This window comes from Pelodiscus sinensis, chromosome 3 (genome assembly GCF_049634645.1).
Source record: "Pelodiscus sinensis isolate JC-2024 chromosome 3, ASM4963464v1, whole genome shotgun sequence".
Lineage (NCBI taxonomy): Eukaryota > Metazoa > Chordata > Testudines > Trionychidae > Pelodiscus > Pelodiscus sinensis.
The window spans coordinates 36,105,537-36,132,551 of record NC_134713.1 but is presented as its reverse complement, the minus strand read 5'-3'; the positions used below and the strand labels follow the sequence as shown (position 1 = coordinate 36,132,551).

The 27,015-nt window shown below is 42.6% G+C and overlaps 1 protein-coding gene across 3 annotated transcripts in view; it reads left to right on the top strand.

The window, feature by feature from the left end:
* Positions 1-27,015, top strand: part of ERICH1 (glutamate rich 1) — a 175,867-nt gene that overhangs the window by 115,935 nt on the left and 32,917 nt on the right. For 2 of the 3 annotated variants that reach the window (XM_025188602.2, XM_006130972.4), the window contains one exon: positions 4,040-4,234. In XM_025188602.2, the coding sequence (XP_025044387.2) occupies positions 4,040-4,234 (195 nt within the window). Of the gene's footprint in view, positions 1-4,039; positions 4,235-13,992; positions 14,703-27,015 lie in introns of those variants that run through there. The other variant, XM_014577454.3, reaches the window with a different exon arrangement.

Here is a 27,015-nt window from a genome sequence, read left to right as displayed (position 1 = left end):
AAACTGAGGGATTTTTGTCTTTATCTTTTAATGTGCTTTTCTGGAAGCCTCCCCCTTCTCCGGTGTCTATTGACTTCTAACAATGACTTCTAACTCACCAGTCATCCAGAAGAAATGGGGTAGTACAGTAAGAACTTTACTGGAGGACCTAAGGATCTTGCAGATGAGATGTATAGCTGAGGTTTTAGAAACCTGTGGCCAGTAAAGATGCTGAAGCATCCTTCAAAAGACTTTCAAGATATTAGAGATGATGTCCTATTATATTTGAATTCAGGTACCTGAGGTCAGGCAGATCCCTTTTGTTTCAAGTGGGCATAATATTCTTTCCTTATTCTCGGGGGCTGTGTCTAGACTGCATCCCTTTTCCGTAAAATAAGGAATAAGGGATCTTCTGGAAAAGGCTTTATTTTCCAAAAGATCCGCGTCTAGACTGGTGCTTTTTTCCGGCAAAGCTCTGAGCCGGAAAAAAGCGGCAGCCATGTTTATGCAAATGAAGCAGGGGGGATTTAAATCCCCGCTTCATTTTCAATTCCGGTGTGTCTAATTTGCATCCCTTTTACGGAAAAGGGATGCAGTCTAGACACAGCGCTAAAGTATTGTTCTGTGGAGCTTCTGTCATTAATCCACTTCTGAACTAGATTAATAATGAGTGAAGTGATTTTAATTGAGTGAAGTGATTCCCTGTGCATATTCTAAAACAATTTAGAATAATGAAGATTTGTAACTTTTTAACTTGTTTTAGAACTGCAAAATACTGTTATTTACAGTGTTGGGTTCAGAACTTGCTTTGAAAACTTGTTCATGTCATATCATCTTTTCACAATTCACAGCTTTGACATTCCTGGTGGAACTATGTGAAGAATTGTAAATAGTTTGCCTGCATGTAAAATATCCATCATAAGCCAAAGCTGTCAGATTCCAGTCTCATAAAATTTACCTTTAAGGTATAGAGCATCTTTGAAAAATGACTATTAAAATGGCATTTGGGAAATTCATATTTATTTTTCCTCAATTATTTTCAGCTATAATTTGCTCTGTTTACATTTAAAAATAAGTTTACTCTATCTCCAGCCTGTATACTAATCCTGTAATATGAGAGGCGAACACATTTTTTCAGGCTCATGTTGTCATCAGTAATAAAGATTTTGTAATTAGAATTTATGACTACTTTCTGCTCTTTATTTCAGTGTAAATTCAGAGTAACTCAACTGATTTTAATGGTGCTACTCTGGATTTACACAGCTGTAAATAGAGCATGTCTTAATTTGAGCTGGGAGATGTACATGTAGGCCTGTGTACCTACCCAGACACCTTGGATACATACACAGGCAGCTAGCCCAAACTGCTGCTTATGCTGTCCCAGTGTGGAGAAATCCCTGTGATATTATTATTTGTATTAAGATCTTGTCCTTTTGGATATATCTTTGTTAGATGTTCTTATAGAATCTCTGTAACATTTCTCCTATAACTTTGTATTAAGATATAAAGATCTTGTAAGAAAAAATGTCTTTTGAGCTCTCCCCTTTCCTTGATTGCCCTGTTGAAATGAATGAGGTGTGAATGGAGAATGAAAGGGGAGCACCTCCAGCAGCAGTTGCAAGGGTGGAGAAGGTCTGGGAGCCAGATCTAAGACAATACCTGCAAAGTGAGCTCATTAAGAAGACTGGACATACAGACGCCTTGGGAGTCAAGTAGCAAGTGCATGCCCTTGGAAGAACTTTCTTTGAAGCAGCATTAAGAAAGGCAAGGTGATGGCTAATTGGCTGCACGAGAGGGATAAATAGGAGGCATCTTGCAGAGGGACCCTGGGTTTTCGTCTTGTCAACATGGGAGCATCGATCCGGATCGGCAGAAGCCCGGCTCCATCCCCTCCCCCGTCTAACTCACCTGGCCAGTGCAGCTAGAGGGAGCAACTTTTGGTAACAAGATGGAGTGTGCTTGTGTGTGTGTGTGAGTGCATGAGTGTAATGTATCATATGCATATGATAAGTATTGATTATTCTATGTGTGATCCTTAAATGTGGCATGTTGCCTTATCCCTCTGAAAAAGATCCTGAGTACTTCTTTTAAGTACAACACCAGTTGTGTGGTTGTTTTCAGCATCTAGCTCAAGCAGAGCTAGCGCGAGTATGTCTCCATAAGCTGGAACACTCATCAGTAGAGCATTGCAAATCCACAGATATCAACTTTATATCAGCAGGTATCCACATATGTGTATGTGGATGCAGATATCCACAGCTCATTTTGCACATATGGATGAGGATACAAATTTTGTATCCACGCAGAGCTATACTCACCAGCTCAGATGTACCCTGAGAGTAGAATTTTACTCTTTGTTAAATATTCAGTTGAGCCAGAATGGAATCCTCCTCATAGCTTTCCCATATCTGTGTTGGCTGTACAGTTCTAACAAAAAGTATTTTCACAGTTTTCAAAGTAGGCAAAGCTAAATTTTGTCAGAGATTGACAGATTAGCCCTGACTCCAAAAGGGCAGAGCAGACAGTAAATCCAACATGGACCTGTTAATACACAGAAAATAAATTGTCAGGCAAAAACAAATCCTATTTTACAGATTAGATGTTGCATCTACACATCAGAATAGGACTAACTAGCCTATTAGGCAAACAGGGGTTTATATATATAGATCTTAAATTATGCTGTTTGCTTTTATCACAGGCCTTCTTGTTGGCTGCCTTAACACCTCCCTTCCCATTTTTAGATAAAATTGGAAACCACTGCTTTCAATGTCATCTACCATTGGTCATATTCTATTATACCTTTATATTTCTATTAGAAAGATTTATTATGAATCATTTAAGCTAATCACTTAGATTTTCTAATAAAAATAATTGTAACTTTAAAAGGAAGCATGTTTATAGGGCTTAATAGGGACAAATCATTCAAAAGTATTGGAATTGGACAAGTTAGGAGAAGCAGCGGCACAATATGAGAAATAATAGTTTCCTTTCTAGTTTTATTGCATATTATGATATATATTTTCAAAGAACATAAGAACAGCCATGCTGGGTCAGGCCAAAGCTCCAACTAGCCCAGTATCCTGTCTTCTGACAGTAGCCAATGCCAGATGCCCCAGAGGGAGTGAACATAACAGGTAATCATCCAGAGATCCCTCCCCATCACCTATTTCCAGCCCTGACAAACAGAGGCTATGGACACCATTTCTACCCATCCTGGCTAATAAGTATAGATGAACCTATTCTCCATGAATTTATCTAGTACTTTTTTGAACCCTGTTAAAGTCCCGGTCTTCACATTATCCTCTGGCAAAGGGTTCCACAGGTTAACTGTGAACTGTGTGAAGAAATGCTCAGTGGTTTGAGCATTGGCCTGCTAAACCCAGGGTTGTGAGTTCAGTCCTTGCGGAGGCCATTTAGGGATTTGGGGCAAAAATTCATCAGGGATGGTACTTGGTCCTGCTAAGAAGGCAGGGGACTGGACTACATGACCTTTCAAGGTCCCTTCCAGTTCTAGGAGATAGGCAATCTCCATTATTAATTTCATTTGGTGACCCCTAGTTCTTATGTTATGAGAACAAGTAAATAATTTTTCCTTATTCAGTTTCTCCATGCCTGTCATGATTTTATAGCATTTATAAGATAAATCAGTTTTCTCCCAAAATGTTTTACAGCAGACCTGTATATGTATATCTATAAATATGTGTACTGTACACAGACACATTACTATAACTATAGTAGAGTTTTTTCATTAGTCTATCTTGCTTTATCATAAGTCACAGTTGTTTTTATCAAAAAAACTGAGTGGTGAGGTTAGATTCCTCACAATTGATTTTTAATACTATTGGCCTCTTCTTTTCTTTTCATATTCAACATCTTCCTGCCTATCATGTTATTTTAATATCGAAGAAGAAATAGACCGCATGCCAGTACAGCATGGTACTGGTTTTAGGGAAGTATAAATAAAAAAAGAAATACATGTATTTTTAAAAGTGGAAGTAATTAAAACACGTTCAACAAAAGCAGAGGAAGTTCTTATATTTATTTGGCTTTCTTTGTTCAGATAAATCAACATGCACAGATTCAACTATGAGTTCAGCAACCTTCCAAGATATTTTACAACATCTTCAATCTCACAGCATGGCTTCCTCAGATGTGGCACTTCTACATCAGATGAAATCCCTTGTACTTTTGCAGGATATTGAGAGACTGAAGAGTGTTTTGGAACAATTCCAGGAATATTCCATGATGCTGCCTGGTATGTACAGTTTACTCATCATAATATTGATATTCTTCTCAACATTGAGAAATGTTTAAATATTAAAATTTGTCATGATCCTCATATAGGAAATAACAGTAATTAAATAACTACATAAGGATAAAAGTAAGATTGTTACAAGATTATGCATGCATCGCTTTTCACAGGGAAGACATTAATTTGCCTTTTGTGGGGAGTGATATGAAACCACACCAGTGGCCAATACTTCAAGGTTCTGAGTTTCCTCAGCTTTCAAAGAAGTTAGTAAGAGGTGAAGATTCTCAGAATGGCATAGTAAAAGATCAACTTTTTGAATAGAGTTATTCCCTGTTTCATCTCCGTGCTTAGAATAAGTAACCAGTATAGTAAACTATACCTATCCCTTTGTATATACAGTAGTGCTTTAAAGCGTCTTGAAAAGTAATGAGCAAGATACTGTTAGTTGTGACTTACCAAAGTACAGTTCAGACTAATGAGTAGTTGTGTCACACCTACCCTTCAAGCTAGGGTGCCCTTTTGAGTGCCTTACAACTGTAGCCTCCACCCTGGAGTGCTCAACAAGCAGCTTCCAGCATGGAAGTCAATCCTACCTATGTCTGTGTGTGCTGCAGACAGACAGCAAAACCTTGGTTCTTAGCATCCTTAAAAATTAACACAGGATAACTCCAAAACAGTCCCAGTCCAAGATTCCTCCCCTCTCCTGCCCTCCCCCCACAAAACATGCTACTACCCAGCCCTCTGCAGGACAGTGAATTAGGTCTATTATTCAAATGGAGTTACCCAGAGGCATCAACATGAACACACTAGATTAGATAAAACGATAAAACAAGTTTATTCACTGCAAAGAAAGACATAGTTACAACAAAAATAGAGATTAAAGGCTTACTGGCAACAAACATAACAAGCTATACTAGATTCAAAGCAAAGTTCTCTCACCACATGGTTTCAGCAGTCTCATTGGCTAAACTCTTTAGGTCAAGTCCCTCTCCCAGAGTCCAATGGCTGCTTCCTTTGTCTCTTCAGATATAGTGAATGCAATGGGCAGAAAGGCGTGGGAGGGTACCTTTGTGGTGTTTTCCCCTTTTTTTCAGCCCCCTCTTTAAAAACATTTCCAGTTGAGATGCAGGAGATAGAATCTGTGGAAATTTTTTTTTAAATAAACCTTGTCAGTAATTCCTTTGTTTTCCTTCCCTGTTTGATGACTCTATCCGATTCTTAAATGCACATTAAGGCAAGCATACCTTCCTGGTTTTAGAACAGACCTGACTTATGCCTGGGCAGGGCAGTGGAATTTGGAAATGTGCTAATGTAATTTTATACCGTCACATAAAATGTCACTACACATAATTTACAAGGATAGTACTGACCAGCAAATTACAACTTTTGACTGATACTTTACAAGACATATTTTGTACAAAAATTATTACAATGGAGCAGAAATTCTCAATAAATTTATGATTGTGGGCTACATATGCAGCTCTTAATGTGTTGTGTGAGCCACATCCATACCGTATATTAGGGGTGTAAAATCCCATTTAATTGGTTAACCAATTAAGTGTTATGTTTAGAAGATAAGAACAGCCATACTGGGTCAGACCAAAGGTCCCTCTAGCCCAGTATCCTATCTGCTGATAGTGGCCAATACCAGATGCCCCAGAAGGAGAGATCACAACAGGTAATCCTCACGTGATCCCTTCCCTGTTACCCACCTCCAGAGAAACATCCCGCTAATAGCCATTGATGGACCTAGCCTCCATGAATCTATCTAGTTCTTTTTTTAAACCTTGTTACAGTCCTGGTCTTCACAACATCTTCTGGCAAGGAGTTCCGCAGGTTAACTGAGTGCTGCATGAAGAAAAACATCTTTTTGTTTGCTTTAAAACCTGCTGCCTATTAATTTCATTTGGTGACTCCTAGTTCTTTTATTGTGAGAATAATTAAATAACTTTTTCTTATTCACTTTTTCCATACCAGTCATTATTTTATAGACTTCTGCCATATCCCCCCTTCATCTCCTCTTCTCTAAACTGAAAAGTCCAAGTCTTTTAATCTCTCTTCATATAGGACCCATTCCAAACCCCTAATCATTTTTGTTGCCCTTTTCTGAATCATTTCCAATGCCAATTTTTTTTTTTTTTTTTTTTTTGAGATGAAGCGACCATATCTATACGCAGTATTCAAGATGTGGGCATACCATGCTTTTATATAGAGGCAATAAGATATTTTCTGTCTTATTTTCTATCCCTTTTTTAATGATTTCTGACATTCTCTTTCCTTTTTTGACTGCTGCTACACACTGAGTGGATGTTTTCGGAGAACTATCCACAATGACTTCAAGATCTATCTCTTGAGTAGTTGTAGCCAAATTAGTCCCCATCATATTGTATATACAGTTGGGATGATGTTTTCCAATGTGCATTACTTTACATTTATCAACATTAAATTTCATTTGCCATTTTGTTGCCCAATCACTTAGTTTGTTGAGATCTTTTTGAAGCTCTTTACAGTCTCCTTTGGTCTTAACTATCTTAAGCAGTGTAGTATCATCTGCAAATTTTGTCTCCCCACTGTTTACCCCTTTCTCTAGAACATTTATAAATAAGTTGGTTAGGATGGGTCCCAGGACAGACCCTTGGGGGATTCCACTAGTTAGTTACCTCTCTCCACTCAGAAAACTTACCATTTATTCTTACCCTTTGTTTCCTGTCTTTTAACCAGTTATCAGTCCATGAAAGGACTTTCCCTCATATCCCATGACAACTTACTTTACTTAAGAGCCTTTGGTGACGGACCTTGTCACAGGCTTTCTGGAAATCTAAGTATATTATATCCACTGGATGCCCTTTGTCCATGTTTGTTGAACCCCTCAAAGAACTCTAGCAGATTAGTAAGGTATGATTTCCCTTTACAGAAACCATGTTGACTTTCCCTCAACAAATTATATTCATCCATGTGTCTGACAATTTTATTCTTCACTATAGTTTCAACTAATTTGCCCGGTACTGACGTTAGACTTACCGGTCTGTAGTTGCCAGGATCACCTCTAGAGCCCTTTTTAAATATTGGTGTCATGTTAGCTATCTTCCAGTCAATAGGTATGGAAGCTGAATTAAAGGTTAGGTTATAAACCACAGTTAATAGTTAACTGATTAAAGGGGGGCATGGGCAAGAGAGCCAGGCTGGAGCATCTCTCCCTCTGCACAGTCAGGAGTTGGGCTCATCACAGACAGGAGCTGCGACAAGTTTGAGCCTGCCAGAAAGATGAAGTGCCTCTATCAGCGGCGGACTCTGCTGGGCTGGAACAACCCCCTGCCTGCAGTGGGCAGGGAGCTGCTCCAGCCCCCATCAGTTAACTGGAATCAGTAAGCATCACCCATGAATGTTAACCAGTTAAGTCTTTACCCCCTCCCGCTCCCCGGAGATCCGCCAGCTGTTCTGAACAGCTGGTGGTTCTCTCTAGATGCCTGTGCCTCTGGCAGTGGGAGGAGACTTCATGCACTCCCCTCCACTCCCAGGCCAATAAGGTCCTGGGGGAGGGGAAGCGCATGAAGTTTCTCACTCCCTGCCCCTGCCATGCAAGGGGACGCCATGCTTAGAGTCAACCACCAGCTGAGCAGCAGCTGGCAGGTGACTTGAAGTGCTGAACCTCTTGCAGGGCAGAAGGAGACTTCACACACATCCCCCACTCCCAAGCCCTGATTGGCCTGTGGGCAGGGGGAGCACATAAAGTCTCCTCCCACCCTGCCCCTGCCCTGCAAGGAGTGCATGGCATTTAGCAGTGCCACACAGTCCTGGCAGGGCAGGAGGAGACTTTGCGTGCTTTTCCCCCTCCCCCATCCCCAGGCCCTGATTGGCGTGGAGATGGGGGGAGCACGCGAAGTCTCTCAGTCCCTGCTCTCTGGCACATGGGGCTTAGAGTCAACTCTGGTGGTTGACTCTAAGAGCAGCGCACTCCCTCATCCCTAGACCCTGATTGGTCTGGGGGTGGAGGAGTGGCAGGGCCTCCTTGAGCTGGGTCAACCCACTTGGCAGGCCGGATATGGCCTACAGAGGCTCTTTTGCCCACCCCTGGTGTAGGGTCTGAATACAGCGGTGTATTCTGTCCCAGTAGTGAAATAACTAAGTAAACAAAGAAAGTAGCCCATTGAGTACCTGACAGTATCTCTCATAGATGACTGGGTCTTATATATTATAGTAACACCCTAAGGCCCCAGCAGGGTTTGGAGCATCATTGTGCTGTACAGACTCAGAAAAGAGAGAATCCCCATGTTGAAGGGTTTACAGTCTGAGGTTATTAACCAAAACTCAGGAATTCTATTAAAACTCACCTATTCTTTCAAAAAGAGTACATTTGGAATTTTTAAATATTTGAAGACTGGGTGCATTGGCATGTTTGCGTGTGGAATAAAATGCATGTGTACAGTAAACATACAGAATTATCCTTTACTATGATCACAGGAGAACTGTCTAAAGTTGAAGTTGGAATTTTAGGACCAGATTCTTCCAGTCTTAAGCATGATGTGTTACCTCACTGATTTCAGTGTGTATACTCAAAATAAAATACAAGTTGGCATTAATAGGGATAACAGAATTGGGCCTTTAATAAAACCTTAAACATTCAGCTTCCATTAAGTCAATGAGAAGCAAGAGTTGAGTCATGTGCATAGTCATTATGGGCATGACCCAGAAGTTAATGGGAATCTTTCTTCTATCTTCAGTTGGCTTTGGATCAGGCTTACCTTTTCTCTCTCTTGCTTTTTGGTGAAACAGAATTATTGAACAGTAAAAGTAAAATAAAATAAATATTTTTTGTTTAGGAAAAAATCTACTCAAAAATATAAAGTAAGCATACACAACAGAGGTGCCCTTTGAAATAAATATTTTTCCTCTTTTAGAAGAATATAGAAAATCACTGTTTGGGAACATCTACACTGCAGGGAAAGTTTTATGTTGCGTAGCTGAAGTTGAAATAGCTTAATTCGGCTTTTGGTGCTGTCTACACATCAGGAAGTCGAAGGAAGAACACTCTTCCTTTTACTTCCCTTACTCCTCATAAAAGGATGGTTACAGGAGTCAGAATAAGAAGTCCTCCAGCTTGACAGTATATTGAAATATAGGTTTGTGGTGTAGACACAAACTATGTTATAGGCAGTCCCCGGGTTACGTACAAGATAGGGACTATAGGTTTGTTCTTAAGTTGAATTTGTATGTAAGTCGGAACTGGCTCCAGATTCAGCCGCTGCTGCTGAAACTTACCAGGGGCTGACTACAGGAAGATGGAGGCAGAATTGCTCTGCCCCCAGCTTCCTGGAATCAGCCACTGATCAGTTTCAACAGCGGCTGAATCTCGAGCCTGGGACAGAACAGCTGGGGTGCCAGGTAGGTCCCTGCAGGACCAACCCGGCAGCACCCCAGCTTCTCTACCCCAGGGTCCACAAAAAAAGCCTAGTCTGCTGGGGGGGGGGGCGCACTAGTTGCGCCCCCCCCCCCCCCAGCAGACCAGGGACACGGGGAGCAATGCCGCAGCGGCGGCGGGGTCCCGCGCCTCTGAGGCTTTGCTCTGGCAAAGCCTCAGAGGCGTGGGACCCCGCCGCCGCTGCGGCTTTGCTCCGGGTGTCCCTGGTCTGCTGGAGACAGTCCCCAGCAGACCAGAGGCACCGGGAGCAAAGCGGCAGCGGCGGCGGGGTCCTGCGCCTCCCCGGCTTTGCCACAGCAAAGCCTCAGAGGCGCGGGACCCCTCCGCCTCCCCGGCTTTGCTCCGGGTGTCCCTGGTGTGCTGGAGACGGTCCCCAGCAGACCAGGGGCACCCGGAGCAGCTTTTCTCGCCCCGGAGGTCGAGGTGGCGGGACCACTGCGCTCTGGGCGGTCCCGCTGCCTGCGAGCTCCGGGGCGAGAGAGCCCCGTTTGTAAGTCGGATCCGCGTAACTCAGGGACTGCCTGTATTTCGGAATAATGTCAACTATTCCGAAATAATGCTGCTGTGTAGACGTACCCTTTATGTACAGTCTTATTTATTCTTGATTTTTTTTCTTCATGTCTTTGTCATGCCTAGTTCCATTCTTCTGTCACACCTCTTTTTCACTTGGCAATACAATCAAATGTCTATTCCTCATGTACACCAATGTAAGAGAAAAATCCAGTCTTCTGTATTTTAAGTGCCATGTTAAGGCCTGCTCTGTACTAACTTATGTCAGCAGAGGTAAACATCTTTCAAATGTATTTTTGAAACCGCAGTGAGATACAACATAATGGTAAGAAATTATTTCCAACATCAGACTTTTAATTATGTATTTATTTCTATACCTTTTAATAAATAAAATTTTTCTTTCACAGTTAAAAAATCCCCAGATTTAATCTACAAAAGACAGCTGATAAAAGCAGGTAGCCTTGCTTGTAGCTATTACAAAAGCTTGCTGCCTCAGCAGACTCCAACTGCTCATTACAGAAACACAATCCAAGGCTATACAGGAAGATAAAACATAGAGTATTTTTCAGTAACCCCAATTTTTCCCAAACATTATATCTAAATTCCATCTGGACTTGCTCTTATGACTCTTACCATTGTTTCTGGTGTGCCTGTTTATTTTTTCACTAGGTCATGATGCCCTAGAATAAAAGGTCATTCCTCATTAACTTGATGAAAAGGAAACTTTTTATTAATATTATCAGGGTGGCTTATTTTTTCAAAACAAACCCAAGTTTTCTCTCCCCCTCTTACCCATGCTTCAAGAAGCACTATGTTAACAAAAGAACCCCTTTTTCCTTATGGCTATAATTCAACATGACACCTAGGGCAAATGACTAACATTTGTGTGGGTCTTTTTTCTTAAATAAAGGATGTTGCTGTGGATAGTCATGAAGAAAAATGAATAGAAGTTTCTATACGCAGCCCCTCTCCTTATACATAATAATGTGTCTGTCTCATCTCCAAACTTTATAATGGTGTTATCATTACTTTACTCCATTATAGAAAAGATAATTGAATAAAGCATTCATCTGAAATTCTGTTCACACCTCCCAGCACATCACTGTGACTGGGAAGTATTGTAGTATTGTTCAGCAGACAGAAAAAAAGGGGAGAAAGAAGAAAAAAGGAAATTTACATTTTACGTTTTTATTTCCTATTCATTGGCAGAGTATGCAATGGTGGTGGTGGAGATGCCAGGAAGAAGAGAGGTCGGGGACCCAGTAGAGACTTCTTAGGACAGTGAAACTGTAGAGATAGGCACTTCAAACTGTCATCCTCTCTCTGGCCCTGAGGCCTTCCTAAACAATCTAGAGCTGGTCCCCTAGCTTACTCTAGAACCAGAGGAAGTGAATTCAGTGGGCAGACTGAGATAATTGGATGGTTTCCATTGCAGTAATCACCTGAAAGTTAGAGGTGATTAAAATTTTCATTTAAAAAAAGTTTTTAAATGGCAATTAAAAAAAAAAGTCTTTGCAAGGAGACCTAATGGTTTTTCAATTCTTTTCAAAAAAATTTAACTTTACCATTTTCTAGCCCTCTCTCAGGGCTAGTGATCAAATATAAAGGCATCTTTCTTAGTAGGAACTTCACTAACCTATTCCAGAAAGTGTGAGACCCGGAATACTCCTCGTGAGTCTGCCTTCAAAAGGAGGTTGGGCTGTTCTCTCTCACCTTATTGTGCATCAGACAAAAAATAGTCTGGGACTAGGAGATACAGTTTTTATATGCTGTTAGGAATTGCAAATTTCAGAATGAGGGATATGTAGTCTTCACCTGACATTGTGTTAAGAGTATAGCAATTATCCAATAGAATAATAATGTCTTTATTCTCTGATATGTGACCTTATTCAGTTTCTACTTATTAGCCCCTTTCCCTTGTCTGTTAACATTTTCTCTTCATTGGCAAGTATCAAGTCTAAAATAGACTCCTCTCTTGTTGCCTAGGAAATTATCACTCACGAAAGAGCTAAAAGCTACTTTTTGCTGGTTTTCTTGGATAAATGTCCTATAAAAACGTTTTGTTTGTGTTTTGTGGGCCTGGAAAAGTAATAGTTATGCTTCACCTAGATACAGTACATATGCCTTCAAATTATTTAAAATAACATTTTTACAGAGTATTCATATTTGAGGAAATAAAATAGAAAAGCTGCATTAAAATGATTTTATAGAGCAGTCTTCAAGGTGATAGCACAGGAATAAGTAATATAGATATACCTATCAAAAATAAACTTAAATAGACAGGAATCTGTTAAGGCTTGAGGCTCTGTGCATCTAGACTGGCAAGGTGGACGCATTGGAGAGGGTCCAGCGGAGGGCAACCAAAATGATTAGGGGGCTGGAGCATATGACTTATGAGGAGAAGCTGAGGGACTTGGGTCTGTTTAGTCTGCAGAAGCGAAGAGTGAGGGGGGATTTGATAGCAGCCTTCAACTTCCTGAAGGGAGGTTCCAAAGAAGATGGAGAGAGGCTGTTCTCAGTAGTGACAGATGGCAGAACAAGGAGCAATGGTCTCAAGTTGTGGTGGGAGAGGTCCAGGTTGGATATTAGGAAAAACTATTTCACTAGGGCTGTGTCCAGACTCAGGGGTTTTTTCGAAAAAAGTAGCCTTTTTTTGAAAAAACCTCACCTGCGTCTAGACTGCAGCCGCGTTCTTTCGAAATTAAATCGAAAGAACGCGGCTTTTCTTTCGATGGCGGTAAACCTCAATTTACGAGGAAGAACGCTTTCTTTCGAAAGTTCCTCTTTCGAAAGAAGGCGTTCTTGAATGTAAATAGGGCTTCTTCGAAAGAGAGCATCCAGACTCACTGGATGCTTTCTTTCGAAAAAGCAAGCCGCTTTTTCGAAAGTTCAACGTGCAGTCTAGACGCTCTCTTTCGAAAGAGGCTTGCAGTCTAGACATAGCCTAGGAGGGTGGTGAAGCACTGGAATGGGTTACCTAGGGAAGTAGTGGAGTCTCCATCCCTAGAGGTGTTTAAGTCTCGGCTTGACAAAGCCCTGGCCAGCTTGATTTAGTTGGAATTGGTCCTGCCTAGAGCAGGGGGCTGGACTTGATGACCTTCTGAGGTCTCTTCCAGTTCTATGATTCTAAGATTTTGCGCAAAAGCAGACGATTTTGCGCAAAAACTTGTCAGCTGTCTACACTGGCCGCTAGAATTTGCACAAGAGCACTGACGTTCTAATGTAAGAATTCAGTGCTTCTTGCTCAAATACTTTGACGCTCCCGCTCAGGGATAAGCCCTCTTGTGCCAGAATACTTGCGCAAGAGGGCCAGTGTAGACAGGCATCTTAATTTTTTGCACAAGAAAGCCCGATGGCTAAAGGGCCATCGGAGCTTTCTTGCACAAAAGCGCATCTATACTGGGCACGGATGCTTTTGCGTAAAAGCACTTAAATAGGTAAAATCAGAGAATACCCAAGGAAATTATGCAGATCACAGACTTTTTCAGTCTCATCTATACACTTGTGCTTGTATCATTTTAATCCATTTTTCAGTGTTATTGATAAAGAAGCAATTTAGTGGTTGCACTGAATAGTGCAGGGCCAGACTCAGCCCTGGTGCAACACCTAACCTCCTATGAGGAGCTGCACTTGCTTATTCCAGGAATGAATTTGGTCTGTTACCTTCACATTTATATTTGTATCTCAAGTTCCAAGGGTTATTTTGTTTTCCTTAAATGCTAATGTCAGATGGAAACAGATGTTTATATGGCTTTTATTTTAACTTTCAGGTATTTGATTGTTGAAAAATACCACAAAAGTATTTCAGGAAGAATTTGTTTTCTTCTTTCAGATCACGCCAAGATACTCTCTTCTCTGTTCCACTACTGGATTACAGATATCCTTCCTGTGAAGAACAGGAAATAAAGCATATGTGTGTGTCCATCTGTGCAGAGTTAAAATGTAATATACAAACTATAAGCTGAATAACAAATGTTCAGAGATAGCAGTGTATATGTTGAATATTCAGCAAGGTAAATGAGGTATTTTTTCTATCATTGACTTACTCCAAAAGATAATGTACAATATAAAAGTACTTTGATTTTGTATTTGGTTGGTTGAGAACATCTTACATATGGGCATGTATTGACCAAATCAATTAACATTAGACCCTGAATCAGCTGTTGGATCTAGGCAAACAGATGCATCAGTTTGCAAGATTTAGGACATACAGGATGGTTTCTAGGGTGCTCAGTTCCTTTTGATTCAAGAGTTACATTAAATTTAAGTGTTTATTGATAATTCCTTACTAGAAAATGTGGTTCTTAGCCATTATTGATCATAGGGTATCAGAATGATTCTAACTAGAATGATTCTAACTAGATCATAGGGTATCAGAATGATTCTAACTAGATTCTAACTAGAATCTAACTATTTGTAAAGTAGCCCAACACTACCCATATAAAAACCTTTTTTGAGTTGCTTTTAATTTTGCCAAACTTCAATCATTTGAGCTAAAATTTTCCATCTAAGTGTCTGCTACAGTCTAAGTCTTTTTGAAAACTTCAGCCACAACAGTTCTACTGTTCTCAAGAAAGACAAGAAGGAAACTAGTTATTTCTTTAAATTTTAAGAACATCTTTCTAGCCATGCTATTTTATTAAAAATTGTAATAATTTTAAATTACATATATATTTATAAATTTAAAAAAATCTAGTAATCTTTTCTTTAGAAACCTCTAGTTCCTGCATGCTCCGTAGCAGGTACTTGAAATTTGTCAAGGACTGGTGGTATTTGTGGCAGGTGTGTGTCTCTTGTGATTATGAAAATCTATTCAAATTTGGCAAAGTTGTAAACCTTTGAAAAAAATCATAGTTTGCACATGATCTATATAGATTTCCTAGAGTTTAATAGCTACCATCTTCAAAGATTCCATCTCCTCACAATTCCCGTGTGTGACTGGATTTGTATGCTCTCTCCAATCTAGAGCTACAGGGTGAAGTCTGACTTTTCCTGCAATGGCTACTCTGGACAAGGGTGGAGCTGGGTACCAGAAATAAGCACAGGAAACTTGTCTTTCTTAAGCCTTTAATAACCACCATATTGGCCCCTAGGCTGGGAGTGTAGAGACAGACTGGGACCCAAGATAGAGAAGGAGACTAGAACTTACCCCTGCAACTTTCATTCAGCCTGTTTATACATATGCATTAGTACCACCTTTTAATTGCATGATCATACACAATCTCCGTGGGGTAATTGTATCTGTCTATAACTGTAAAAATAAGTGGTCCTGTGGCACCTTAGGGTATGTCTACACTACAGCACTAATTCAAACTAACTTAATTCGAATTAGTTAATTCGAACTAAGATAATTCAAACTAGTGCATCTAGACTTAAAAACTAGTTCGAATTAGCATTTTGCTAATTCGAACTAGCATGTCCACATTGAGCGGACCCTCAACCGAGGTTAAGGATGGCCGGAAGCAGTGCCAGCAGGGCATCAGATTAGGACTTAGAGCGTGAAGCTGCTGCCTCAGACTAGCCGAGGGCTGTGCTTAAAGGGACCCGACGCCCCCCCCCCCCGGAAAGACAGTTCTCAGGGGTTTCCCGCTTGCAAAGCAGTCCTGGCTTGGAGTTCCCTGAGTGCCCACACTCGGCACATCACAGCACTCGGCCATCAGCTCGGCTGCACTTGCCTCAGGCTGCCATCCAGGGGGGGAGGGGGTCAATCGGGGGGCTGCAGGAGAGTTTCCACCCCAAGGAGCCCGCAGAGCCACCCCCGTCCACCCCATCGGAGGCTCGTACCCCATTCCTCCCTCACCTCCTTCCACTTACCCCTCCCTAACCCCCCTATCTAATGTACAAAATAAAGGACACGTGCGTTCAAAAATAGAAGCTCTCTTTATTGAACAAAACTCGGGGAGACTGGGAAAAGGAGGTGGGAGAGGGGAAGAGAGAGGGTGGGAGAGGGGAAGGCAACTAAAATGATCAGGGGTTTGGAACAGGTCCCATATGAAGAGAGGCTAAAGAGACTGGGACTTCTCAGCTTAGAAAAGAGGAGACTGAGGGGGGATATGATAGAGGTCTATAAAAGCAGGAGTGGTGTGGAGAGGGTGCATAAAGAAAAGTTCTTCATTAGTTCCCATAATAGAAGGATTAGAGGACACCAAATGAAATGAATGGGTAGCAGGCTTCAAACTAATAACAGAAGGTTCCTCTTCACAAAGCAAATAGTCAACCTGTGGAACTCCTTGCTACAGGAGGCTGTGAAGGCTAGAACTATAACAGAGTTTAAAGAGAAGTTAGATAAATTCATGGTGGCTGGGTCCATGGAGTGGTATTAGCCAGGGGGTAGAAATGGTGTCCCTGGCCTCTGTTTGTGGAAGGCTGGAGATGGATGGCATGAGACAAATGGCTTGGTCATTGTCTTTGGTCCATCCCCTCCAGGGTCTCTAGTGTTGGCCGCTGTTGGCAGACAGGCTACTGGGCTAGATGGACCTTTGGTCTGACACAGTACTACCAGTTTAAGCTCAGGACTCATGGTCGGGGGTCTCACTGGACAACCCTGATTTTCATGCAGACCTGCGCCTGGGTGGCCAGGCTGGCAGCTATCCTGCCCTAGATGGCCACTTTCCTGTGCCTAGTGCGGAGGTCATGGATGAGGTCCATGATCTCCGCACTAGACCAGGTGGGCGCCTGCCTCTTGCGGATCTGGGCAGGCTCCTGAGAGCCACTAGCCTGGTCCCGGGAAGAGGCGGAGGGCTGGGTGGCAGCGGGTGGCTGGTTCGTGCCGTGCCAGGTGCAGGGTCTGCTGGCTGGGTGCTGGCAGGCTTGCACCTGGCACAGGCACCATAGCCAGACCATGGCCCTTTAAGGGCTCCGGGGCCGGGAGGGGGGCAGACGAGTTTCCCTGGTGGTACCCAGAGTGGACACCAGGGAAAGCTGGGGAAGGCTAGCCTCCCACTAGTTCGAATTAAGTGGCTACACAGCCCTTAATTCGAACTACTTAATTCAAACTAGGCGCTAGTCCTCGTAGAATGAGGTTTACCTAGTTCGAATTAAGCGCTCCGCTAGTTCGAATTAAGTTCGAACTAGCGGTTTGCATGTGTAGCGCCTATCAAAGTTAATTCGAACTAACGTCTGTTAGGGTACATCTAGACTACATGCCTCTGTCACCAGAGGCATGTAGATTAGGCTACCAGGCATAGGAAAATGAAGCGGCGATTTAAATAATCGCCGCTTCATTTAAATTTACATGGCTGCCGCGCTGAGCCAACAAACAGCTGATCAGCCATTTGTCGGCTCAGCATGGTAGTCTGGACGCGCGGGTTTTGACATCAAAGGCATTTGTCGACCACCCAGATATGCCTCCTGGGATGAGGTATACCTGGGTGGTCGACAAATGCCTTTGATGTCGACACCCGCGCGTCCAGACTACCGCGCTGAGCCGACAAACAGCTGATCAGCTGTTTGTCGGCTCAGCGTGGCAGCCATGTAAATTTAAATGAAGCAGCGATTATTTAACTCGCCGCTTCATTTTCCTATGCCTGGTAGCCTAATCTACATGCCTCTGGCGACAGAGGCATGTAGTCTAGACGTACCCTTAGTTCGAATTAACTTCGTAGTGTGGACATACCCTTAGAGACTAACTGAAATATATAGAATCCTGAGCTTGTGTGGGTAAAACCCACTTCATCAGATGAATTTGAGTGGAAATAACAGAAACCAAAAGATACATATGTAGCCCAAGGTCCAGTGTGCTTCATCATCAGCCTTGGAAACTACAAGTTGTAGACTAGACTACCAGGATGTGTCCTCTGCCCCCCAGTAGGGTCTCCGCAGGGACTGTGCTAGAAGCAGCACACAGGCTGCATGCAGAGAGGAGTGGCTGCCGAACTGTGATCCTGTCCTATGTTTTTCTTACAGGTAGGACCAAAAAGGGCTATAGAGCCACCCTGAGAGGAGTTTAGGTGACACCAAGGGAGGACATAGACTTGGTTGTTGTGGGGCTTAGTCACTGTGGGAGCTGGGACATGTTGTAAGGGGGCTGTGTTGTATGATGTGCCCTCTGCCCCCAGGAGGGTCTCAACAGGGACTGTGCTAGAAGCAGCATGCAGGCTGCATGCTGAGAGGAGGAGCTGCTGAACTGTGATCTTGTTCTATGGGTTTTTTTTACAGAATAAAGCCTGTTCCTGGTGGTTTTTCTGAGTGGGTCTGGTTTGAGGTGCACCCACAAAATACCCAAACAGAGCACACCAAGGAGCCTCAGGCCTAGCCTCCCACAGTTGTGTAAGAAGTCACAAGGCTTCCCCTATGCTGAATAACCTCACGTTGGGCTAGTGAACAGGAGGGGTTACACATATAACAGCAGAAATACCCGTCAGTTGTTTTAATAAGGCTAAGTAAGTGGGCTAGAGGTTCCACAGGATCCCACATCATTCAGTGCACAGGATGGACCACTCTGGGGATCAATCATAGTGGTTTTGTCTGTGGGACCCCTACTTCATTACTTGCAGATGTTGAATAGGAAGCAGGATGTTGTTGAAAGAGAAGGATGGTCTCCTGTTTAAGGGAGCTGAATGCTGCCCTGAAAAACTGGATTTTATTCATATCTCTGCCACAGCGTTTTTATATTAAGCGAGTCATTTAAATCAAACTTTTCCCAAGTGGTCACTAGTGTTGTGTGAAGCCTCTGCCCGAGCTATTACCCTCTAAATTGGAGCTACTTGATACATACGTAAATTTTCTGGAAATGTATTAAACTGTAAGGTCCTCCAACACATGATAAGAGAATGACAAAATCTGCTGCTGACTGTATTGCTGTGAACACTGTTTGAGAGCGGGGGGGGGGGGGGGGGGGGGCAGTTGTCTTCTAAGTCACTTCATTACTTTTGATTTGTAGATGATTGAGATGGAAATTGTTCTCAGTCAGTTGCTGTGCTTTGGAAGGTATCTTTTTGACCATTAAGCTTTGAAGCTTTGTAATTGTTTCCTTGTAATTTTCAGCTACTTTGCCTTTTAAATTCTGCAATTTGTAAGATTGTTGAGCTTTGCAACTTTGTAATCTTTGTGACTCTCAGCCACTTTGGTTTACAGAAGGCCCCCGACTTGCAACACGATTGGTTCCACGGGAAACGACGCAAGTCGGGGGCGTCATAACTCGAATCCTCATTTACCATAGGCACCGTGAGCCATCGTAAATATGGGCTGCGGACATAAGTTGGGAGTTTTCAGCCCCTTCCGCACTTACAGAAATGGTTGTAAGTGCAGGGGTTGGAACTCTGGCGGTTGCAAGTTGGGGGTCTCCTGTATAAGTTCAGAAACCTACTGGAAGCTTGGTGATTGTTGAGCTTTGTAAACTTTGTAACTTTCAGTCACTTTGCTTATAACTTACTCTAAGCTACATTCCATCCTGTGATAAGAGAGAAAGTGTGAATGGAGGCTGAGAGTGTGTTTGGGGAGGAAAACAGCAAGGCTAAACACATGGAGCCAAGTGATGACTAATTAAAGCAATCACGGAGACATCACTGCTCTAAGCAAACAAAGGACCCAGATTGTGGGAGGTCTGGGTATGCTCATCAGTGATGTACGTGGAGGAAGGACCCTGCGTGTATGACAGGAGCTGCCCAATTCCAATAAAAGGAGAGAGCTTGTGGCAGAAGCTCTCTTTCTCATCTGCTTACCAGCCAGGATCCATTGCTAGAGGGAAACCTTCGGAATCAGCATGGGTATGTCTATACTACATGCCTCTGTCGTCAGAGGCATGTAAATTAGACTACCTGACATAGTCAATGAAGCCGGGATTTAAATATCCCTGGGTTCATTAAAATAAAAATGGCCACCACACCTGTAAACCAGGTTTACAGGAGCAGTCGACAAGGGAAGCCTTTGTTGACCACTCCCGTAAACCTCGTTTACAGGTGCGGCAGCCATTTTTATTTTCATGAAGCCGGGGATATTTAAATCCCGGCTTCATTGACTATGTAGAGTAGTCTAATTTACATGCCTGTGGAGACAGAGGCATGTAGTCTAGACATACCCTATGCCTTGGTTCACCCTGCAACCTTTGGTCTGTGTAAGTGTGTGAGTGCCTGAGGGAATGAATGAATGAATGAATGAATGAATGAATGAATGAATGAATGAATGAATGAATGAGTGTGAGATAGCTGGTTCCCCTTGAGTTTAACACTATAGTGGCAAAACTTAAAAAACAATGAACAGACTAGCAGCACCTTAAAGACTAATAAAATATGTAGATGGTATCATGAGCTTTCATGGGTACAACCCACTTCTTCAGATGACTGGATTATTAAAAGTCCAGATCCAAGAATAAATAAGGGAAGGAGGGGGGAAGGGTGAGAAAAAAAGTAATGAATTAGATTGTTCAAGTTACAAGATGCTGATAAGAACATAACATAAGAGCATAAGAATGGCCATACTGGGTCAGACCAAAGGTCCGTCTAGCCCAGTATCCTGTCTGCTGACAGGGGCCAGTGCCAGGTGCCCCAGAGAGGGTGGACCAAAGACAATGATCAAGCAATTTGTCTCCTGCCATCCTTCTCCAGCCTTTGACAAACAGAGGCCAGGGGGCACCATTCCTTACCCCCTGGCTAATAGCCTTTTATGGCTGTAACTCCATGAATTTATCTAGCTCTTTTTTAAACTCTGTTATAGTCCTAGCCTTCACAACCTTCTCTGGCAAGGAGTTCCGCAGGTTGACTGTGTGCTGTGTGAAGAACTTCCTTTTATTAGTTTTCAACATGCTACCCATTAATTTTATTTGGTGTCCTCTAGTTCTGATATTATGGGAACAAGTAAATAACTTTTCTCTATTCACGCTTTCCACACCACTCATGACATTATATACTTCTATCATATCCCCCCTCAGTCTCCTCTTTTCTAAACGGAAAAATCCCAGGCTCTTTAGCCTCTCCTCATATGGGACCTGTTCCAAACCCCCTAATCATAGAATCATAGAGCTGGAAAAGACCTCAGAAGGTCATCAAGTCCAGCCCCCTGCTCTAGGCAGGACCAATCCCAACTAAATCAACCCAGCAAGGGCTTTGTCAAGCCGAGACTTAAACGCCTCTAGGGATGGAGACGCCACTACTTCCCTAGGTAACACATTCCAGTGCTTCACTACCCTCCTACTGAAATAGTTTTTCGTAATATCCAACCTGGACCTCTTCCACCGCAGATTGAGAAGATCATTGCTCCTTGTTCTGCCATCTGTCACCACTGAGAACAGCCTTTCTCCATCCTCTTTGGAACCTCCCTTCAGGAAGTTGAAAGCTGCTATCAAATCCCCCCTCCCTCTTCACTGATGCAGATTAAACAGACCCAACTCCCTCAGCCTCTCCTCATAAGTCATATGCTCCAGCCCCCTAATCATGTTGGTTGCCCTCCGCTGGACCCTCTCCAATGCGTCCACATCCTTTTTGTAGTGGGGGGCCCAGAACTGGACACAAGATGGGAAGCGACTGTCTAGGAAGGAGCATGGCGGAAAGGGATCTAGGGGTCATAGTGGACCACAAGTTGAATATGAGCCAACAGTGTGATGCTGTTGCAAAAAAAGCAAATATGATTCTAGGTTGTTTCAACAGGTGTGTTGTAAGCAAAACTCGTGAAGTCATTCTGCCGCTCTACTCTGCACTAGTTAGGCCTCAGCTGGAGTACTGTGTCCAGTTCTGGGTGCCACATTTCAAGAAAGATGTGGAGAAATTGGAAAGGGTACAGAGAAGAGCGACAAGAATGATTAAAGGTTTAGAGAACATGACCTATGAAGCCAGGCTTCATGAACTGGGCTTGTTTAGTTTGGAAAAAAGAAGATTAAGGGGGGACATGATAGCGGTTTTCAAATATCTAAAAGGGTGTCACAAGGAGGAAGGAGAAAATTTGTTCCTCTTGGTTTCTGAGGACAGGACAAGGAGTAATGGGCTTAAAGTGCAGCAGGGGAGGTTTAGATTGGACATTAGGAAAAAATTCCTAACTGTCAGGGTGGTCAAATATTGGAATAAATTGCCAAGGGAGGTGGTGGAATCTCCCTCTCTGGAGATATTTAAGAACAGGTTAGATAGACATCTGTCAGGGATGGTGTAGATGGAGCTTGATCCTGCCTTGAGGGCGGGGGGCTGGACTCGATGCCCTCTCGAGGTCCCTTCCAGTCCTATTATTCTATGATTCTATGATTCTATGTGGCCTCCCCAGAGCCGCATAAAGGGGAATAATGACATCTCTGGATCTGCTGGCAATGCTCTTCTTAATGCAACCTAATATGCCATTAGCCTTCTTGGCTACAGGGGCACAATGTTGACTCATATCCAGCTTCTCATCCACTGTAGCCCCCTGGTCCTTTTCTGCAGAACTACTACTTAGCTGGTTGGTCCCCAGCCTGAAACAATGCTTGGGATTCTTCCGTCCCAAGTGCAGGACTCTGCACTTGTCCTTGTTGAACCTCATCAGATTTCTTGTGGCCCAATCCTCCAATTTTTCTAAGTCACTCTGGACCCTATCTCTGCCCTCAACCGTATCTACCTCTCCCCCTAGCTTAGTGTCATCTGCAAACTTGCTGAGGGTGCAATCCATCCCCTCATCCTGGTCATTAATAAAGATACTGAACAAAACCGGTCCTAGAACAAAACCTTCGGGTACTCTTCTAGAAACCAACCACCATCCTGACATCAAGCCGTTGATCACTATCTGGTGGGCCTGGCCTTCTAGCCAGCTTTCTGTCCATCTTTCCATCCATTTATCCAATCCATATTCCCTTAACTTGCTAGCAAGAATATTGTGGGAGACTATATCAAAAGCCTTGCTAAAGTCAAGGTATATCACAACCACTGACTTCCCCATATCCACAGAGTCAATTACCTCATCATAGAAGTTAATCAGATTGGTCAGACACGACTTGCCCTTTGTGAATCCATGCTGACTATTCCTAATCACTTTCCTCTCGTCCAAGTGCCTCAAAATGGATTCCTTAAGGATCCCTTCCTTGATTTTTCCAGGAACCAAGGTAAGACTGACCGGCCTATAGTTCCCTGGATTGTCCTTCTTCCCTTTTTTGAAGATGGGTACTACATTTACCTTTTTCCAGTCATCCGGGATCTCTCCCGATCTCCACGACTTTTCAAAGATAATGGCCAAAGGCTCCTCAATGACATTTGCCAACTCTCTCAGTATCCTCGGATACATTAAGTCCGGACCCATGGGTTTGTGTACATTTAGTTTTGCTAAATAGTTCCTAACCTGTTCTTTACCCACCAAGGGCTGTCCATCTTCATCCCATCTTATGTCACTTAGCACATAAGATGGGAGCCGACCTTGTCCATGAATACAGAGGCAAAGAAAGCATTGAGTACTTCAACTTTCTCCACATCATCTGTCACTAGGTTACCTCCTTCATCCAGTAGGGGCACCACACCCTCTCTGATCACCTTCTTCTTGTTAACATGGCTGTAGAAACCTTCCTTGTTATCCTTCACATCCTTTGCCAGTCGCAATTCCAGTTGCGCTTCCGCCTTCCTGATAACCTCCCGGCATTCTCAAGCTATACATTTAAATCCCTCCCTGGTCATTTGTCCAAGTTTCCACTTTTTGTAAGCTTCCTTTTTGTGCTTAAATTCACCAACGATTTCCCCTGTAAGCCAATCCAGTCTCCTACGATGTTTGCCTCTCTTGCTACGCAATCAGGATGGTATCCTTCTGTGCCTTCAATGAGGCTTCTTTAAAATACTGCCTGCTGTCCTGGACTCCTTTCCCCTTCATGTTAGCATCCCAGGGGATTCTACCCATCAGGTCTCTGAGGGAGTCAAAATCTGCTTTTCTGAAGTCCAAGGTGTGTATTTTACTACTCTCTTTTCTTCCTTTGGTCAGGATCCTGAAATCTACCATCTCATGATCACTGCTTCCCAGGTTGTCACCCACCTCTACTTCCCCTATTAGTTCCTCCCTGTTTGTGAGCAGAAGGTCAAGCTGTGCACGGCCCATGGTTGGATCCCTCAGCACTTTTACCAAGAAGTTATCCCCAACATTCTCCAAAAACTTCCTGGATTGCCTGTGTACTGCCATATTGGTTTCCCGATAGATGTCAGGGTAATTAAAGTCCCCCACGAGAACCAGGGTCTGCAATCTGGAAGCCTCATCTACCTCATCCACCTGATTCGGTGGCCTGTAGTAGACACCAACCACAACATCACTGCTGTTGTTTGGACCTCTAAACTTAACCCATAGACTCTGAACAGGTTTTTCTCCCTCTGTATACTGAAGTTCAGAGCAATCATAGTGCTCTGTTATGTATAGTGCAACTCCTCCTCCTTTTCTCCCCTGCCTGTTCTTCCTGAACAGTCTATACCCTTCCATGACAGCGCTCCAGTCATGCGAGTCATCCCACCAAGTCTCTGTTATCCCAATTAAATCATATTTCTTGGACTGGGCCAGGGCCTCCATTTCTTCCTGTTTGTTGCCCAGGCTTCTTGCATTAGTGTAGAAACACCTCAGATAACCAGTTGATCACCAGTTCATGATGTTAGTTGCCCTTCTCTGAACCTTTTCTAATGCCAAAATATCTTTTTTGTTGTGAGGAAGCCACATCTGTGTGCAGTATTCAAGATGTGGGCATACTATAATTTTATATAGGTGCAGTAAGATATTCTTTGTCTTATTTTCTATCCCTTTTTTAATAATTCCTAGCATCCTATTTGCTTTTTTTGACTGCCGCTGCACACTGAGTGGATGTTTTCAGAGAACTATCCACGATAACTCCAAGATCTCTTTCCTGATTAGTTGTAGCTAAATTAGCCCCTATCATATCGTATGTATAGTTGGGGTTATTTTTTCAAGTGTGCATTACTTTACACTTATCCACATTAAATTTCATTTGCCGTTTTCTTGTCCAATCACTCAGCTTGGTTATATCTTTTTGAAGTTCTTCACGGTCTGTTTTGGTATTAACTATCTTGAATAGTTTAGTATCATCCGCAAACTTTGCCACCTCACTGCTTACCCCTTTCTCTAGATCATTTATGAATAAGTTGAACAGGATTGGTCCCAGGACTGACCCTTGGGGAACACCACTAGTTACACCTCTCCATTCTGAAAATTTAGCATTTATTCCTACCCTTTGTTTCCTGTCTTTTAACCAGTTCTCAATCAATGAAAGGATCTTCCCTCTTATCCTATGACAACGTAATTTACACACAAGCCTTTGGTGAGGGACCTTGTCAAAGGCTTTCTGGAAATCTAAGTACACTGTATCTACTGGATCCCCCTTCTCCACATTTGTTGACCCCTTTAAAGAACTCTAATAGATTAGTAAGACAGGATTTCCCTTTACAGAAACCATCTTGACTTTTGCCTAACAAATTATGTTCTTCTACGTGTCTGACAATTCATTCTTTACTATTGTTTCAACTAATTTGCCCGGTACTGACTTTAGACTTCCTGGTCTGTAATTGCCAGGGTTGCCTCTAGAGCCCTTTTAAAATATTGGCATTATGTTAGCTGTCTTCCAGTCCTTGGATAGGATAGTTACAAACCACAGTTAATAATTCCGCAATTTCACATTTGAATTCTTTCAGAACCCTTGGGTGAATGCCATCCGCTCCTGGTAATTTGTTATTGTTAAGTTTTTCAATTTCTTCCAAAACCACCTCTAATGACACTTCAATCCAGGACAGTTCCTCAGATTCAAAACCCACAAAGAATGGTGCAGGTTTGGGAATCTGCCTAACAACCTCAGCCGTGAAGACTGAAGTAAAGAAATCATTGAGTCTCTACGCAATGGCTTTATCGTCCTTGATTGCTCCTTTAGTATCTCGATCGTGCAGGGGTCCCACTGGTTTTTTAGCAGGCTTCCTACTTCTGATGTACTTTAAAACATTTTGCTATTACTTTTTGAGTTTTTGGCTAGCTGGTCCTCAAAATCTTTTTGGGGTTTTCTTATTACATTTTTACGCTTAATTTGGCAGTGTTTATGTTCCTTTCTATTAACCTCACTAGGATTGGACTTCTACTTTTTAAAATATACCTTTTTATCTCTCACTGCTTCTTTTACATAGTTGTTAAGCAGCAATGGTGGCTGTTTTTTAGGTCTCTCACTATGTTTTTTAATTTGGGGTATACATTTAAGTTGGGCCTCTATTATGGTGTCTTTGAAAAGTTTCCATGCAGCTTATAGGGCTTTTACTCTAGTCATTGTACCTTTTAATTTCTAACATAAGAACATAAGAATGGCCATACTGGGTCAGACCAAAGGTCCATCCAGCCCAGTACCCTGTCTGCCGACAGTGGCCAATGCTAGGTGTCCCAGAAGGAGTGAATTGAACAGGTGATGATCAAGTGATCTCTCTCCTACCATCCATCTCCACCCTCTGACAAATAGAGGCTAGGAACACCACTCCTTACCCATACTGGCTAATAGTAATTTATGAACCTAACCTTCATGAATTTATCTAGTTCTCTTTTAAACCCTGTTATAGACCTAGCCTTCACAACCTTCTCAGGCAAGGAGTACTACAGATTGACCATGCACTGTGCGAAGAACAACTTCATTTTATTTGTTTTAAACCTGCTGCTCATTAGTTTCATTTGGTGCCCCTAGTTCTTATATTATGGGGACAAGTAAATAACTTTTCCCATTCATTTTATCCACACCACTCATGATTTTATATATCTCTATCATATCCCCCGTTAGTCTCCTCATTTCCAAGCTGAAAGTCCCAGTCCCTTTAATATCTCCTCATATGGAAACTGTTCCAAACCCCTAATCATGTTAGTTGCCCTTTTCTGAACCTTTTCTACTACTAATATATCTTATTTGAGATGAGGAGACCACAAAAAAGATTGGTTTAACTAACCTCCTTATTTTTGTGTAATT